At 51.5% G+C, this 16,186-nt stretch overlaps 1 protein-coding gene across 5 annotated transcripts in view; it reads left to right on the forward strand.

Moving 5' to 3' along the window:
- RBPMS2 (RNA binding protein, mRNA processing factor 2) overlaps positions 1–13,755 on the forward strand; it is a 49,050-nt gene extending 35,295 nt beyond the window's left edge. For 2 of the 5 annotated variants that reach the window (XM_073363238.1, XM_073363235.1), the window contains 2 exons: positions 11,739–11,808; positions 12,488–13,755. In XM_073363238.1, the coding sequence (XP_073219339.1) occupies positions 11,739–11,808; positions 12,488–12,548 (131 nt within the window). In that variant the 3' untranslated portion in view covers positions 12,549–13,755. Of the gene's footprint in view, positions 1–11,738; positions 11,809–12,139 lie in introns of all 5 variants that reach the window. The other 3 variants (XM_073363239.1, XM_073363233.1, XM_073363234.1) reach the window with 2 other exon arrangements.
- Positions 13,756–16,186: the final 2,431 nt, after the last annotated feature.

Raw genomic sequence — 16,186 nt, forward strand, 5'->3', positions numbered from 1 at the left:
CCAGACTATCTGAAGGGGCTAGACCCAGCCCCACGACATCAGGTCTAACCTTCACCTTTCCTCCCCAGTTAGCACAAACAAAGCCCGCTCCTGCCTGGGGCTCAGCTCCTCTTGGCAGACTGCCGGTGTTGCCAGGAGGCAGCTCCAGAGAGCCCTAACTAATGTGGTGGTGGGGAGCTGCACAGAGCAGCACAGCAATGCACTCCCCAGTGCAGGGGGAAAACATGGGGTCTGAAGAGGGGTCTTCACAGAAGAACATCTGTCACTGCAGTGATGCTCCACTCAAGCAGAGGGGTTAGAGGTGCCATGCAGGGACACTCTGGCTCTCCTGGCCCAAACTGCAATAGGGAGGAAGAGGTGCCAGGAGGCTCTTCCAGCTCCTGGAGCAAACTCTGAGTCAGTGTGGGGACCAGGACCCTTGCTTCCTGTGGCTTGGAACTTCTGTGGGCATGGCAGGTCAGTTTGCCCCATACCAACATGGCCTTTCATGTCTGGCTCGCACTAGAAGTGCAAGGTAAGGATCTGCTATAGCCCCTACCGTTGCAGGGTCAGTGTTGCTGCAGCAGCATCTTGCCTAGGATGGACCCTCTGCATGGGGGAGTGTGGGGCTCTTGTAATATCTGTAACTTGTTCAGTAAGCATTTACATTCCTGTGCCTGGCCCCTGGTGGCACAGCTCTCCCACAAGGGAGCACCTCATTGAGCTCAGAGCAGACACACTGGGTGAGCCAACCTGCTTCTAGCAGCTGGCTTCAGTGACTGAAGCCTTCTCCAGCTCCCCCATGCTCTACCCTGGCTTCTTTTAGCTGCCTTGTCCTGGCACACAGCTGCCTTGGCAGGCTCTGTATGTAGCAGAGACCAGAAATGAGCCAAAGTATTCCCCATGGACATGGATTGGATGCAGGTGGAGAGCAGCGCACAAGGGGATGTATTCTTCCAGCAGTGTAGCCTGTTGGTGGCTGGCGGCTGCAGCAGACACACTGCAGCCTCTGCATCCAGCTGCAGAGCTACCCAGTGACACATGCATGGCTTGCTGGTCAGCTCCCTTCCCCAAAGGGGTGCTGTCCCCCGAGTGAGCGGGAGGTGGGAAAGGGATTCCTCCATTCAACATTTGGCCCTCCAGATTTGGTGAGGAGGCAGCAGAACCTGAGGTTTTCCAGCAACTGGAGGCAGAGCCCATCGATGGAAGGGGAGGTCAGTGACTAGCTACATGCTTTCTCCCTCCCAGCTGGTATTTCTGCCTTGTCCAGGCTTAATGGGAGCAGGCTGCTCACTTGAGGGCTGGCATCGTGCCAGAACTGACAGTGGTGGCTGCATCTGTAGGGAGAAGCTGCAGCTGACTGTCCCAGCACTCTCCTTCCTGGTGACCTGCCAGAAGGTAGATGTCAGTGGGTTGGAGGGGCAGGGTAGGCAGGACAGATCCTGGGGGACTGCAGGTGATGTCTCTGGAGAGGAGCAGGTACTCAAATAGCTCTCCGGCTCCTGCTGGAGAGGAGTGATGAGAACCATTGTAGTGTTGCACAGGTGACTTCAGCTATGCTGTGTGGCTGGCTGGCAGAAAGGCCAAGTAGTGTGAGCACTGAGGTGGCCTCTAGCAATTGGTATTTTAGGGGAGCAGCTTCCAGGGCCATAGGACTGTTGGGGAGTCCTGGTCTGGAGGGCATCTAGGATGTTAAATGTCATCTGATTCTTTCCCAGCAGAGGAGAGCCTGGTGCTGGAGAACTTGTGTTGGCTTTGAGGGTCTGGTGCACAATTGTCCTTTTGACATGAGGTCCAGCTTGCTCCTCTGGAGAAGGTGGGGACTTCTGACTTTCTGGAGGGAATGCAGAGTGGCTCTATACTTGGCTGGGAGCCAACATCTAGTCCAACATAATGTCCTGCCTTTGCAAGTCCATAACATTCAGTTGTTACCTGCTCAGTAGGATGAGAGCACTTCAGGTTCCCATAGCTCGGTGCCCAAGTGGGATTGTCTGAAAACAGGCTTCGTTAGTTGCCTGATGCAGGCTAGGGACTCTCGGGTGCCTTCAGAATCTATTGAAAGGGGGGAAGCAGCTACTTCTCCGGCTACAACCAGCTTGCTCAGGCCTAGCTGAATCTCATTCTGACTCCCACCTGGGTATAGATGCCTTTTAAGGCACTATGTGGGTGAGGCCTGAAGGCTCATTGAAATGCCTCTCCTGAACAGCAAGCTGTGCCCCTACATGATCCTTCCAGGGCAGGCTTGGTAGGGAAGAAGCTCTCCTCACCCAGCTCCTTCCTGCCTCCCCAGAACCAAGGCTGCTAGGAAACTTGGGCATGTATAGCAGGTGGCAGGCTAAGCTGTCTCCATGCTGCATGTGGCAGTTCTAATGCCAGACCGTTCTGGCCAAATGCTGCTGCTTACACCCCAGCCCTCTGGAACACCCTGGGAGCAGATGGGTGCAGTCAAGTGCCTGCTTAGTGGTGGGAGGGCTGACAGTACTTGGCTAGACCACCGTAGTGGGGGGCAGTCATTTCCTTGCATGGTCACATCTGCGTGACTTCCAATCTAGATTGCTCTGGCCCAATGGCAGGGAGGCAGTGTCAGCTGAAACCACTCCCCCAATCTCCTCTGTGGCAGAGGGCTCCCTTTGGCTCTTGCTGGGCTCAGCTGCCATCTCCTCTCCCTCTTGTGAAGACCTCTGCCTGCAGGGCAGGGTGGTGGCTGGCATGTTGACCTAGAGCCTGCTGGAAGTGCAGCTGCTAACAGCCAACGGCTGGCTCTCTTGGCAGCCGGACAGCACATTCCTGCTTGTGCCGGGGACTCGGTGTCAGGGCTGCAGCTTTTCTGTCGAGGCACAATCTGAAGACTGATTCCTGCCAGAGGCTGCTAAGTCAAGTCTGACTCCAGGAGACTCCTCCAGAGCCATGCTGGGGGCTCTGAATTCATGCTAGTCCACCCTCACTCCCTCTGCACCATGCCCTGAATGCCAGACTAGCTGGCTAAGTCAGTCTTATTACTGGGCACAAGGGGCCTGAAGCTGACAGAGCTTGGATTTTTTTGGTTAGCAAACTTTAGTCCCCTAGAGGCTGCAATGGGTGCCTTTGATTAACCTGAACCTGCCTTTGAGAATTGCTAAACTAGCTCTAGTCCATGCAAGGTGGCAAGCAATGCAAAGGACCGTAACTAGCACCTCTCTGAGGTACAGGAGTGTAAGGGTATGTCTACACTGCAATTCAACCCATGGCTGGCCTGTGTCAGCTGACTCTAGCTCACAGGCTGCTTAACTGCAGTGTAGATGTTTTGGGCTCTAGGACCCTGTGAGGTGGGAGGGTCCCAGAGCTTGAGTGTTTACACTGCAATTAAACAGCTCCTTAACCCCAATCCTGGGAGCTGCATCACAGGCAGGCTGCAGGTGTTTAACTGCTGTGTAGGGAGACCCTAGGTGGCTGCCCTAAGCCAGTCTTCCTTTTGAGGGACTGTTTGCCCTTGGGGCTGAGTGGCAAGAGTCCTGCACAAAGAGCAGGTGGACTGGGTTAGCTCAGGTGACTGAACTCCCACAAACATTCCAATTTCTTCCTGCAGGCTGGAGCAAGTCTTCAAACTTCCTAATATTTCCATGGTCAGAAATCCAGGGACCAGCCTGGCTGGGTTGGAGAGCAGTGGTGTGACTGGGTCCTCTTAGCTCAGCCTCCTGGCTTTTTACATGTTAACATTACAGCTCCCAGATGACTTGAAGTGTCAAACTACAGCTTGGGTCACTGTCTACTACCAAGGAGTAAAGCCTCCCTGTGAGCAGAAGGACAAGGGGGGAGGGACTCGAATCCTTGTACTCTGCAACGCAGGGGAAGCACTTGGAGCTGCTGCAAGTGATGTGCTGGTTGCTGGCTCATGAGCTGTTGGGTAGTAGATTCTCTACCACCTCTGCTGATACAGCCCTGTGCCCTTGGAGAAGACCCTGAAAACTCTCCCTGCTGATGTTCTGAAGTGGCAAGTAGCTGTGGTGTGCAAAGCAAGCTTGAGGGAACACTGGTCTTTGTGCTCAGACAAGAGATGAAGAGCTGAGTGCATGAAATGCTCTCCACTAAATCTCATGCAGAAACCCTTTTGGGGCAAAGAAGCAGCAAAAGCTTCCACCTGAGATGAGATCCCATTGTACTAGGTCCTGTGCAGACATAGGAATATGTGGTCCCTGTCCTGAAGCTCTCCCAGTATGAGTTGGGTGGGCTTGCAGAGGAAGACTCCACAAAGCTCCTGTATGGCTTTTTGTTGTTGGAATCCTCTCTCCCAATGGCCATGGTGTGAACAAACAAATCCAAAAACCCATCATTCACTCTCCTATCCAGTCCATTAGGACCTGAGCCAGCACTGGGGGATGAACAAGTGCCAAAAGACATTCTAGACAAGAGAATCCCAGCTGGATTTGTCAGATGCCTAGTTGTGAAGGGCTACCTCCTGAAGTAGACTCATCTAAGTCCCATGGCAGGCTCTTTGCCTTGTTCCAGTAAGCAGCTCACCCTTTGGACTCTGCATTGGTGTATCTGAAGTCTCTCTAGAACCTGATCTGATGTGACTCTAGAGATGACTGAGACTGCAGCATTGCTTTGCTGCCTTCAGGAAACTCCTTTATCCAGTCTAGCCTCCCACCACTGGCTCAGGTGTGGTCTGAATTTTTCCTCCTTTCAGCTGTACATCTGACCAGAGCAGTGGCTTGGATACACTTGTAGGCCCCTGAATCTGCTGTCACAACTCCTCCATTTGCACTTCCATTTCCTACAATGGCAGAAATGGTAATACCATTTTCTACCTCCCTGGCTTCAGTAAGCTTCCCTGGGAACTGACAGTGTCCCTCCAGGAAAGGAGTCTGCCTCAGACTGCCCACTGGGCTGCGGCCCTCCAGATTCTAAGTGGTCAGCCTGTCTGGCCTTTACACATGAAGATGGCATGAGCATCCTTGCTGTATGTCTCTGTTCTAACCACAGCCCAAGAAACAACCTGAGGTGTTCCTCATGGAGGTTCCTACAGCCTTCCCCACTCCAAACAGGGGAGCTAGACTTCATCAATTCCATCTTGGAGGCAGGTGCAGGCAGTGGTGGCATCTTTTCGCCTGGCCAGGAGGGGGCTAGTAGGTGCTCAGCATACACTGCTCCCCGGGCTAAAGCTGGTGTCTCTTCCAGTCCAGTAGTAACACTTGGTTTCAAAAGCCCATCCAGTACTATGGGGGGGGGACCCTGCTCAGGGCAGCACAAAGTACCTGATCAAATCCCTTGGAGTAGGGGCAGGTTGTTAGTTGTCAAACTGTGTACTGCACAAGGAGTCAGTTTTTCCCCCACATTGAAATCCCATTGGGTAATGGCTGCCTTCTGCCAGCTTCTTGGAGACCTTTTCTTACATATGCTGATTTTTTTGGGGTACAACTCCCCAAATGACTCCTGGCTGATGCCACATCAGAGACTGCCCTGCCCAGCAGGATGCTTGGTGTGAGCCTCTGGGCAGCAGGCAAGGAGGCAGATGTCCCCAGTGCTGTGCAGGCAATGTGGGGTTTAAACCCTGAACTGGTGGATGTGTAAATGAAAAGATGGCTTCTGGGGCAGGAAAGGGGAGTAAGTAGAATGGCAGGAAAGGACAGCCCAGCAGGAAGAAGTAGAAGACTGTTCACACCACAGCCTGTAGCCACACTTCTAACTGGCTGAAACCCATCTACTTTGTACAGAACCTGGGTTTGAATTGTGGCCCCCGGCTGGGCCCACTTAAGTGGTTTTGAGGTGCTTTAAGTCAGGCAACGTGTGTGTGTGTGGATGCTGGGAAGAGTTAGGGGTGAAACCTGGGTAAGAGCCCAGGTTACTTCTGCAGTGAGGACACCCTACTCTCTGCTGGAGACTAAACAAGGGCTAGATTTTTTTTTTGGACCCCCCCCCCCTTGGCAGGGATTGCAGCCTTGTGTACTTTGTGCTTGGTCGCTGCAGCTTGGTTTTACAAGAGCCGTCTCCTTGGTCCTGTGCAAAGGAGGCTTAGCTCTGGGGCTGGAGCCTCTCTGCAGCAGAGGCTGCCTGCCAGTGTTAAAGAGCAATACACCGCTCTGTAAATGGGGATTTTCCATTCCTGGTCAGCTGGGCAGGATGGAAGAAACTAATTCCAGATGGTGTGGGGGAGGGACAGAGGACATGGAGTATGGGAAATTTGTATGAACTCTAGCTGTCCCTGTGTATGGAGGGACATTTGGGGGAGGAGGACTTTGAAATGTGACCATCATAGTAACTGGGAAGGAGCAGCAGTGACTGGCCCTAATCTGAATCTGTAATTGGGTTCAATACCTGTGGCTCACAGGGCTTTCCTCTCCCTGGGGCAGTGGGACCAGGAGAGGGCTACTCAAAGGGAGAGGATAAGCACAAGGGGGAATTGCCCCAGGTGACGGCTCCAGGAAGTTAGGCCCTTGTGGCTTACCACAGCAGAACCAGCTCCTCCTGAAGAGGATGGGCATTATGGTCTCTAAAGTTACATCTATCCTGCATTGTAAACCAGGTCTGTGGGACATGGGCTTGGATACACCTGGGTTTCCAACTGCTGGACCTAGGTGTTTCTACTGTGCCAACACAACCATACTGCACAACTCAGGCCTTCTGACTCAGGTCTGCTGCTTGAGCTGCATCCATAGTGCAGAATGATGGGTCTTAGAGCCCAGGTCCTGCTGTGACTCGGGCCTGTTCCATAGCAGGGTCCTGAGTGCTTACGGATGTGAATCTCACTTTGTGTGGACTGAAGGGGTGGGGTGGGCTCAAACTTGATTCAAGCCCAGGCTTGGTGTGCGGTGTAGACTGTCCCTAGTGGGCTGAGGCTTGGAGTTCTAATTCCAGTTCTGACTTGCTGTGGCCTTTGTCCTCTCGCTGGTACCATGGGGGCAGTGCCAGAGACACCCATTTATTTTCTAGCTGAAACTCACTCCCCACTGTCCTTTGGCAATGTCACTTAAGCCAGATCCCCTGGCTGGAGGGGCTCCGCATCCAGTCAAGACCCTATGGTAGGTTGAAGGGGATAAGAGGGGAGACCCTACCATTATACAACCCAGCAGTGCATGACATGGCTTCTACATGCCCTGGGCTGGTGAGCTTCCTGCAGCCTGGGAGGGACTGGAGGGTTCAGGCTTTGTAACTTTCACCTGTAGTCCAGGAGCCAGGTCTGAGTGGCTGCCATATTGTGGATGCCAGTTAGCCTTAAAATGAATAAATGGGCGCAACATGAAGTGACCTGAGTGCTAATGACAGGTGGGAACAGAGGCTTTGATTTCAAACTCATTGGGGCAGAGCCGGTCCTGCTGTATGTTTGAAGCACCATGCATGTGACTGGCATAAGTCCACTTGGAACTGGACTCATCAGTAGTTTCAAAGGGGGCTAGAGACTAACAGCCATTAGCCTCAGTGATCCCACTAGGCTAGATTGGGGGCAGGGCTTTCCCTCCACCTCTGCTGTTCCTGTCCTGTAAACCCACAGCACCCCAGTCTCTGGCTGTCAGTCCAGCCCCTGAACTCTCAGACATTGTGATCATAGCAATTCTATAGCTGACAATCTCAGCTTGTTTTAGCTACCATAAAATGTAACTCAGTCCAGGACCGTGTGGCTGCCTGCAGTAGCTCAAGTCCACTTCCATTGCATCTCCTGGGAGTGATTTTTCTCTTCTTAAAAGAAGGCTGTAGGTGTTACGGCTCAGTCAATGCAGAACGCCCTGTCTTACAAGGCTGTGGAATTCTTGGCCCAATCTCAGAAAACCCCAGACATCCCATCTCCCTGATAGGCCAAATGAGTCCCAGATCCCAATGCTGGGAAGGCTTGGTTCTGAACTGCCCTTCTTGGGCTCAAATGCAGCTTGGGTCTGCTCACCCTACCCCAGCCTGTACCAACCTTTAAGCTTGAAAGGCTGTTCCTGACTGACCCAATTTCTGCCAAGTAGGGTTGGGAGTTAGGCAGCAAACGAGTGTCAAAGGAAAGAAACGGCATAAAGACACAGCTGAGCCCCTTGGCTCCTCTGATGAGGAGGTCCTCCACCTGTAAGAGGACTGTGCCCAGAACACCTAAGCCACAGGGTGGAAGACTCCTCCAGCTTTCTTTCGATCTAGCTAGAAGATGCAATATGCTCAGTTCCTATCTAAGCAGGGGTCTGTCAGCCGGCCCAGCTGTAAACCCCTCCCACCAAGGACACTTCCAGCACAGCCTCTGAATGGCATTTTTCTGCAGCAGTCCACTGGATGGTTGGAAAGGAGCTAATCATTAGGAATCCAGTGTCCTATCTGCACAGTAGGACTTGCTGTACACATGGGACTCGGGCTGTCTTGGAATCTACTTTAAGAAGAACTGAGTCTGTCCCATGAACAGCTTGCTGCTTTTGTGGAGAGGCCACAGCACAGGGCAGGTTTATTGTCTATACCACTACCAGGCCTGGGCCCTCAAAACAACCTCCAGGAAGGCCTGTGCAGTTGGATCAGCAGGATGGAGGCAGCTGGCTTTCCAGCCCGTGGGTTGGAAAATCCGCAGTTATCTTTATCCACCTGCAGCCAGCCTTGTTCTCCCAGCATGCCAACACCCTCCTAGTGCCCAGAGGTGCACAGCCTCTGCTTGCAGAGCTTTCATTGAACATAGACTAGCTTTCTTGATGTACTTCCTGTGGCATCCCCCCACCTGGCCAGCCTAGTGACTAATACAAACCACTGCTTTCTAGCACGCCTGTTGCAAGCAGTTGGCTGTAAGGGGTTATCTGGGAGTAACTGTTAACCCCTCACAAGCTGCAGCTACAGCTCTAAACTTCAAGCAAGAGCCCCCCACTCACTCTTCAGACTGTCTGGAGGTAGAACTTTATTGCAGACTCTTCCAAGGTAACTTCTCCTAGTGGTGTCAGCCTAGAGCCTCTCCCACAGGGAAGGTGTCATTGGCCAGCAGCCTGGACACAGTCATCTTTCTGTACCTCTGCTGCCATTCTCAGCCTAATGCAATAAGAGGCCCTTGGCACTGACGCTTGGTCAGTGGTGAGGCTGGTACCTTGCAGGGCTATGCAGTGCCAGCTGTCAGCAAGTGAATGAGCATTTAACTAAAACATGGAGGGATATGGTGCTGCCCTTTAATGGAGGGATCAGAAGGTAAGGGACCTTCTGCTAACCTGAGCTAAATCAGGCTTTCTAGCTTTGTAGTGGCCTGTGCAGTCTCTTGGCTCTTCATCAGCCAGGATTCTTGCCTCATTTCCCCCAGTGGAGCTGGGATTATCTAGTGACTTTCTTCTGAGAGCTTCCCCATTCAGTCGCACAGCCCTTCAGCTCTAGGGCCTGTGTACACTTGGCTTAGGTATGTGGCCTCTCTGAGGACAGGCTTAGAGATGACCAGCCCAAGGCGGTGGGGCAGGTCACCCTTGAAGCACAGGGAATGTTTTTGCTTTCCCTATTTGCTGCATCCTGGTAATGCCTCCCCACTTCTGACTGCTCCCAGGATTCTGGGAGCACCCCCATTCTCTAGGGCTGACACCACTAGGCTGGTGCTACAGAGCATCCCCCTGCTGGGCAGAAGCTCTGGGATATCAGGTCTTGATATTGGCCAATGCTCCCAATCCTCTGAGTAGCAGCTATCCACCAGTGGCAGTCATGGCTGTTCCAGACCACCCCTCCTTGCTCTATGGACATGTGAAATTCAATCACAAGCACCTCTGAGTCTTAGTGATGCTTCTCCATACACCAGCAGCCTCTTCACTGGGTCAAATACCCCAGCTAGCAGGCTGGATGACAATAGTTGGCCAGATGCCTGTTCTACCCATCTTATTTCCATTTCCTTTTTATTCCAGCAAAAGCTTCCTCACCTGGCCTCCCAGCTGTACCGAGCCAGTGATTGGGAGTGGGGTTGCAGTGCTGGGTCTGGCCCACTTAGTGAAGGGGAAAGCAACAAGTGGGCCCTGTGACTCAGCTGTGCCAAGCTGGGCATGTCCCCATCTTGTACCAGCTGTTTGCTCAGGTTGATGGAGTCAGGCTTGTCCTTCAGGTTTCTCTCCTGGGGGCAGGATTGCAGGTCCTTGTGAAGCAGATGTATGGGCATGCATTGCCATAGAGAAGGGGGACTTCACAGGAAGCAGAGATGCAGTAGCAGGTGACCTACGGGTTCCAATCACCAGTATAATTACTGTGATGTACCCTGCTGGGGTAGTCTTAAATGTCAAATGGCTTGATGTCCCCCAGCACCCTTGCTGGTGGCTCAGGTGTCTCCTGACCAGTCAGTGTTGCTCCTCTTGCTGAGGGGATTTGCAAGCGATAGGGAGTCCTCCATGTGCTAGGGCTAGTTGTGTGGGGGAGGATGGGGATGTAGGAGCTAGCTGCCTCTGGCCAGGCCCAGGCAGGGAGGCTGAAGCCATGTTCTCTGAAAGGTAGCACACAGCACTGCCAGCATCCCCCGTAGGGGATGCAGTGCTGCTGGATTGTGGATGAGATGTAAGGCTATGGTCCTGAGTTGGTCTGGACACTAAAGATCCTATGCCAGGGCATGAGACCTGGTGGTGTAGGTATATTCTCTCCCCCCCAACACATACACACCCTATTTGGGGGACAGAATGGTTATGGCCTGTGACTTCCTTCCACTGAATACCCCAAGATCCCTTCCCTAATGCTAACCAGGGCTGCTGGGCATTGGTACTCTGCCTCCTTCCACCCAAAGTACTTAATTGAAAGTTTGAGTCAGTGAGAATTTGTGACTAACTTGAGGTCATAGCTCTATCTAGATAATCATAGGGAAACCCCCTTCCCCTCCCCCCCCAGCTTCCTCATGAGTTGCAATGTTAGACACTTCCTGTACAGCTGGAACTCAGCAGGCCAACTTGAGAAGCTTTCTACCCCTGAACTCTCTAGCCTGTGTATCTTGTAACAACCTGTGGGTCCCCTCATGAGTCTGTCTTGCTGCTATCCGATGTACTTGCCCTTAACAGTGACTCCATGGGTGATCTTTTCAGAGGCATGCATGGCAGTCAGCTGGTGGCTCCCTCTTCCTTCACAGGAAGTCTTTCTCCCTAGCTCCATTGGGAGAAGTGTGTGGTGTGAAAGAACCCCCTTGCTCTAATAGGGTTGGAGAAGTGCCACACTTCCCAAGCCCCCAGGTAAACAATTGCCAGGTCTCATGGTATACAGGCCTAGAAAGACACTGTTATGGTTGGGGTCTTAGACTCCAATCTGAGTGGTGTGAACACGAGTACTCTGGCTAATGATTCATCAGTGTGTTAAGACAAGGATTATGATGCTGCAGGTCTGACAGGCCGGCTATTGTGGGCTTCTCCTGAGATGGCTTCTAACAAGCCTGAATGCCAAACTATGCTCCTGTTGTATTGATATACTGGCAATGCTAGCCTGTGTGCTCTTGGTAGGGGGCAGCTAAATTCGTCCAAATCCAGACAACTTCCAGATCTTGGGTGCACTCCATATTGGCCCCATTCCTAAAGCCAAATCTTAGGTCCTAAATGGAGGAAGAGGCTTCCTTCGGCTAAAGAGCATAAAGGGGGAATAGGAGTCTCCTGACTCTTATCTCACAGTTACTTAAGCTCAACTGTGCAAGAGCCCTTTGTGGTGCTGGGGTCTGGATTTCAGCATGCAGTCCAATGGTAGCCTGGAGCAGCAGGCCCTCCTGAGGGATAGCATCCAGGTATTGGTCTAGAGGCCCCTCCCCCCATACTGGGTGGAACTGCCCCTCTGTGGCATGAAGGGGTGTGCAATTCCTAGTCTCTGTGTTAGCGACGTTATCACAGTAACGGAATGGCTTTCTCTTTCAGATGCGCTGGTATCCTCCCTCCGAAGCTACCCAGCAAGGATGGAAGTCTCGTCAGTTTTGTTAGTTCTTCAGTAAGTATGTCTGCTTGGAAGTGGGCCTAGGCCAGTGCTGTGGGGACAGTGCTGCAATCTGTTCTGGGTCCTTGCATTCCTGGCCTCTGGGCTGCATGAAAATCTGGCCTGGCCTTGAAGTGCTGCCTTGAGTGGGACTTGTGTATATATCATTGTGGGGGTGTGGAGGGAAGTCTCTCTCATCCAGGCAGAGAGTGGCAAGCATTCTCAATAGCCCACACATCGTCATCTACTGCATTCTGCTTAGGTGATGCAGGGACTGGAGTAGCAGAATTTCCCCTTTTTTGTCTTCCTCTACTAACTGTGAGTTCTGGGGCCCTCTTGTTCCCAGCAGCTGATGTGACTCCGACCCAAAGACTGCATAGGAAACTTTGGCCAAATTAATGCTAAACGTTGGCCTGGGTGTGTTGCATTAAGGGTCTGAATGTCAGATCTGTTCACTCAGATTGCCGCTGGCATGGAGAATCATTAAAGGGAATGAAGAGTAAGTGTGTAAAAACTGAAGATCCTGGTAGTAAACGTTGAGTCCCAACTTTACCATCTGAGCAGGAAGGAGGCAGCCTGTCACCTGCTGTGTCCTATGGTGAGGGTGAACACATATCTGCCCCGCAGGTAATCTCAATGGCCTGGTAAACGAATTAAGAGCAATGCTCAGTGTGCCCTGTCTCTTATGTTCCAGAGTGTCTATTCTTGGCTTGTTCCCTTCTTTGTCTCTCCATGGAACGATGTGCCAGGGATGAAGTAATGGATCCATCAAAATCCATTTTGGTTTGTGGACACTCTGCAGTAACCTCACATTTCTCCTGGTATGGAGTTGTGGGCTTCCCTGTTAGACTGTGAATATATCCATACCCACCCAGCTCAGTGGACTGCGTTCTGCCTGTCCTCTCCCCCGCTTCCCCTCCCAACAGATTCCCAGACTGAGTTTCTCCTTCCTGTGCCACTGAAGCCTAGATGGAGGGACTCAATCCTGGTGGTAACAGACGGGTTCATCCCTACCAAGACACTGGTGCCAAATGAGGCCTAGCTGTACAGAGCAATACCCAGGCTGCCTTGCCCTCAACTTTATGCAGCTCTGCTGAAGGAAATGAAAGACAATCAGTTTTGCATGTTTTCTGGCATGAATTTAAAACACTTAACTTTGTGTATGTGTGAGTGTGTAAGTTTGTTCTAGCATTTGTGTAACTGTAGCAACAGGTCTTGGCCTAACTCTTGATATAGCAAGGTTCTTCATCTTGCTTCTGTGAAGACTTGGCTTTCAAAAATACTATCCTTGTCTCACCCCTACTTGTCCACCTCCCCAGCCCTGCATTCTCCAGTCTGACCAGAAGATTTGAAAAATGTTTGTTTAGAGTACAATGCACTGGGTTTCTTTTCTTGTCCAGTCTCTTCTCTTGTTTTTAAAGTCAGGTTTATCTTTTTTTTTTTCCCCCTCAGACTTTATATAGAACAGCTGTAAAATATCTAACTTTTTTCTTCCCTCCCCTGCCCCCCCATCCTTCTGATTGGAGAGATTCCAGTGTTGCCAAATCAGCTATCCTTATGGGAGTTCAGAACAAAAAGTACGAGTATTTTTGTACCATCTGTAATAAGGAAATATTTATGCATCATAAAGAATTTTTGTGTGTTTTTTGTGTGCAATTAAAGAGAAACTGTAATCCGGTAAGATAAGTTAATGTTTAGTTAAAAGCTTGAAAGAAAAGTTTTTTCTGTAACAATGATTCCGTCAGGCGTAGTAAATGAGAAACTGTGCAATTTTTGTTTTTTTATTTTAGCATCTTATTGCTTGGTATTGAAGTGCTTAAGTATTCTATACAACCATGGCTGTCTTGCTTGTATTAAGACTTCTGAGAATAAGTTGCTATAGAATTGCTGATCCTATGAGAATGTGAAACTGGATAATATATGAAATGCAAAAAATATACCCAGAGGCTGCTGTGACTCTTTTCTGTTGTCTGTGGTGTATTTTCTTCTGAGCACCAGAAATCTCAAAGCACCTCAGCTTGAGAAGAGCCCTGCATCACCCCAGGAGGCAGGTCTGTCATATGCCCGTCATAGGTAAGAAAAGGGAGGCAACAGGGTCGAGTGACCTTTCTAAAGTCACAGAGCAAGTCGGTGGCAGAACACAGGCATTCTGGTAGAAATGTACAAACTTTCTCACTCACATAGTAGAAAGTGCTTGGGTTGGCTTGCAAACTCAAACAGGCACCAACTTGACTTTTTTTTTTTCCTCTGAAAAGTCAAACTTACCAGCCCTAAAATGACTCTCTCCCCTCTACAAGCTAGGAACCTCTAGTGTCTGTCACCTTAAGTGTCTTCTGGCTCTTGTGATCACATGTTGGTGTGACCTCCCTTTTAGCAGAAATCCTCCAGCCTGCCCCTCCTAGTGAAATTCAGCATGTGGTGTGTCAAGGCAAGGGCACTGAGTGGGCACCTTTCTACCCACGCTGGGGTGCCAAAGCTGATGTCTACAAAGGATCATGACCCTGCTCAGTCAGTGACTTGTTCCTTCACTCTCAACAGCTACTTGAGCTTCACCCCGTGTCTGAGCCTGCCTGGATGGAGATACTTCACCTTACCATGTGCATTGTCTTCACAGCCCTAAGAGGGCTGTGATCAGCTATGTATACAGTGTGGCTTTTCCTAGGCCACAGGGGCTTCCTTGTTCTCTAGGCTCTTCCCCTCTGGTTTTGCAGGAGCAGCACCCTGTGTGGATGCTTCAGGCCCCTGACTTCTAGCTGGCGGGGGGGGCTTCTTTCCCAGTCATTTAACATGCAAGAGGCTCTTGCAATACCTTCCTCTGAAGAGGTGGGATGGTGGCATGTCTGCATGATGTGCTGCCTTTACACTCCCTCTATGCCTGTGGAATAAGTGCCATGAAACTTATAAGGGGAGAGTTGAGGCAGTGACTTCTGCAAAGTAAAACAAACTGGCAACCTGCATTCAATAGGCCCTGGTGTGCAAGTGTAAAGTGCAGGCCTCATTGAATGTCACCATGTACCCCTGACCAGGTCTTGCATAGAAGCACTGGCTGAGACCTTTCTTTTTGCCCTTCAACCGATCTCAGGATGACTAAGGGGCTTGGTCTGTGTAGCCCTGAAGCTTTCAGGTCTAACTCACACCCCAGTCAGAGGCAAAAGGAGCCAGTTCCTGCCTCTGCTTCCCTGTCCCTCTGGAAAGACACCTTGCCATACACGAGGCCCTCTGCTCTTGGCATGGGTTGGATGAGAGCAAAGACTTTCCCCCAAGCTGCTTGCAGTATGGAGCCCTAAGATGCAAGCAAAGGGGAGCCTGCCCCTTTCCAACCCCAAGTCATTCCCTTTGCTTCTAGGAATCTGTGCCTCTTTCCTGAAACTCAGTGGCATTTCCTAGGGCTAGAGTAAGAACTGGCTCTAGATCTGTTCTCCCCAGAACTAAGGGCTTGGGTGTTGTCCTCGCCAGGTGCTGCTTCTGAAATATTTCCCTGGTTGTAGACATGCACATCCAAAGTGCATCATGCAAGCAGTTTCCCTGCTGCTCAGCATGAGCTGCCCAGGTCCCCTTCTCTTGCTCCACGTCAGCAGGGGCTCTGGTTTTAGCTTCCATTGCTGGAGGGGAGCAGTCAATGCCTGGCTGAAATGCTGTCTGCCTGTAGCTGTCAGATGCAGTTTTGTAACCTTCTTAGTCCCCCAGCTACTAGTGATGGGGGGGGGTGAGGTAAAATCTTTTTTGGGGCCAACTTCTGCTTATCACCACCTCTAGGTTAATCAGTCTGTGGCTTTCTTCCATCTTGCTGCCCCCCGAGTTCCTACTCATGAGGTGAGGCTGCCCTCCAGCCTTCTGCTGAGGCTAGGAAGGGCTCTCCCTCTGCTGTTGGAATGTTTTGCTGTTTTTCCTGCGTAGGACAGGGAAGCAGAGATCTCCATAGAAGGAAAACCTCCTCTGCCTGCGGTTGTGCTCCTCCCGAATACTCATGTACACTCCTTTCTGCTGCAGTGAACTGGCTGGCTCAGCTGGTAAGCCCTTGCTCCATGCCGTGGTAATCCAGAGCTCCAGAAGGCAATGCAGGGAAGAGGGCATGAGGCTCCAGCCATAGCAAGGCCAGTACAAGGCAGCATTAGTCTGGCAGCCTGGGCCCTGTGCTGGACCTAGCCCCCTGCTAGCAGCCGCTCACCTCAACCTTTGCTGCTGGCCCAGCTATTGAACGATGACTCGGGTGTGACCTACAGCTAGACTAACCCAAGAGCGTAGAGCTACTGGAGCAGAAGATCCCAGCCCACCCTGGTTGCTCGGGGATTCCAGCTACTGAGGGCTGATGCTCTGATCAGCTGCCAAGAGGGGCTCTGCTGGAAGGCTTCCACCCCTGCGTTGCTGTGCTTCTGACTCAAGGAGCAGAGTG

This window comes from Lepidochelys kempii, chromosome 10, assembly GCF_965140265.1.
Source record: "Lepidochelys kempii isolate rLepKem1 chromosome 10, rLepKem1.hap2, whole genome shotgun sequence".
Taxonomy (NCBI): Eukaryota; Metazoa; Chordata; order Testudines; family Cheloniidae; genus Lepidochelys; species Lepidochelys kempii.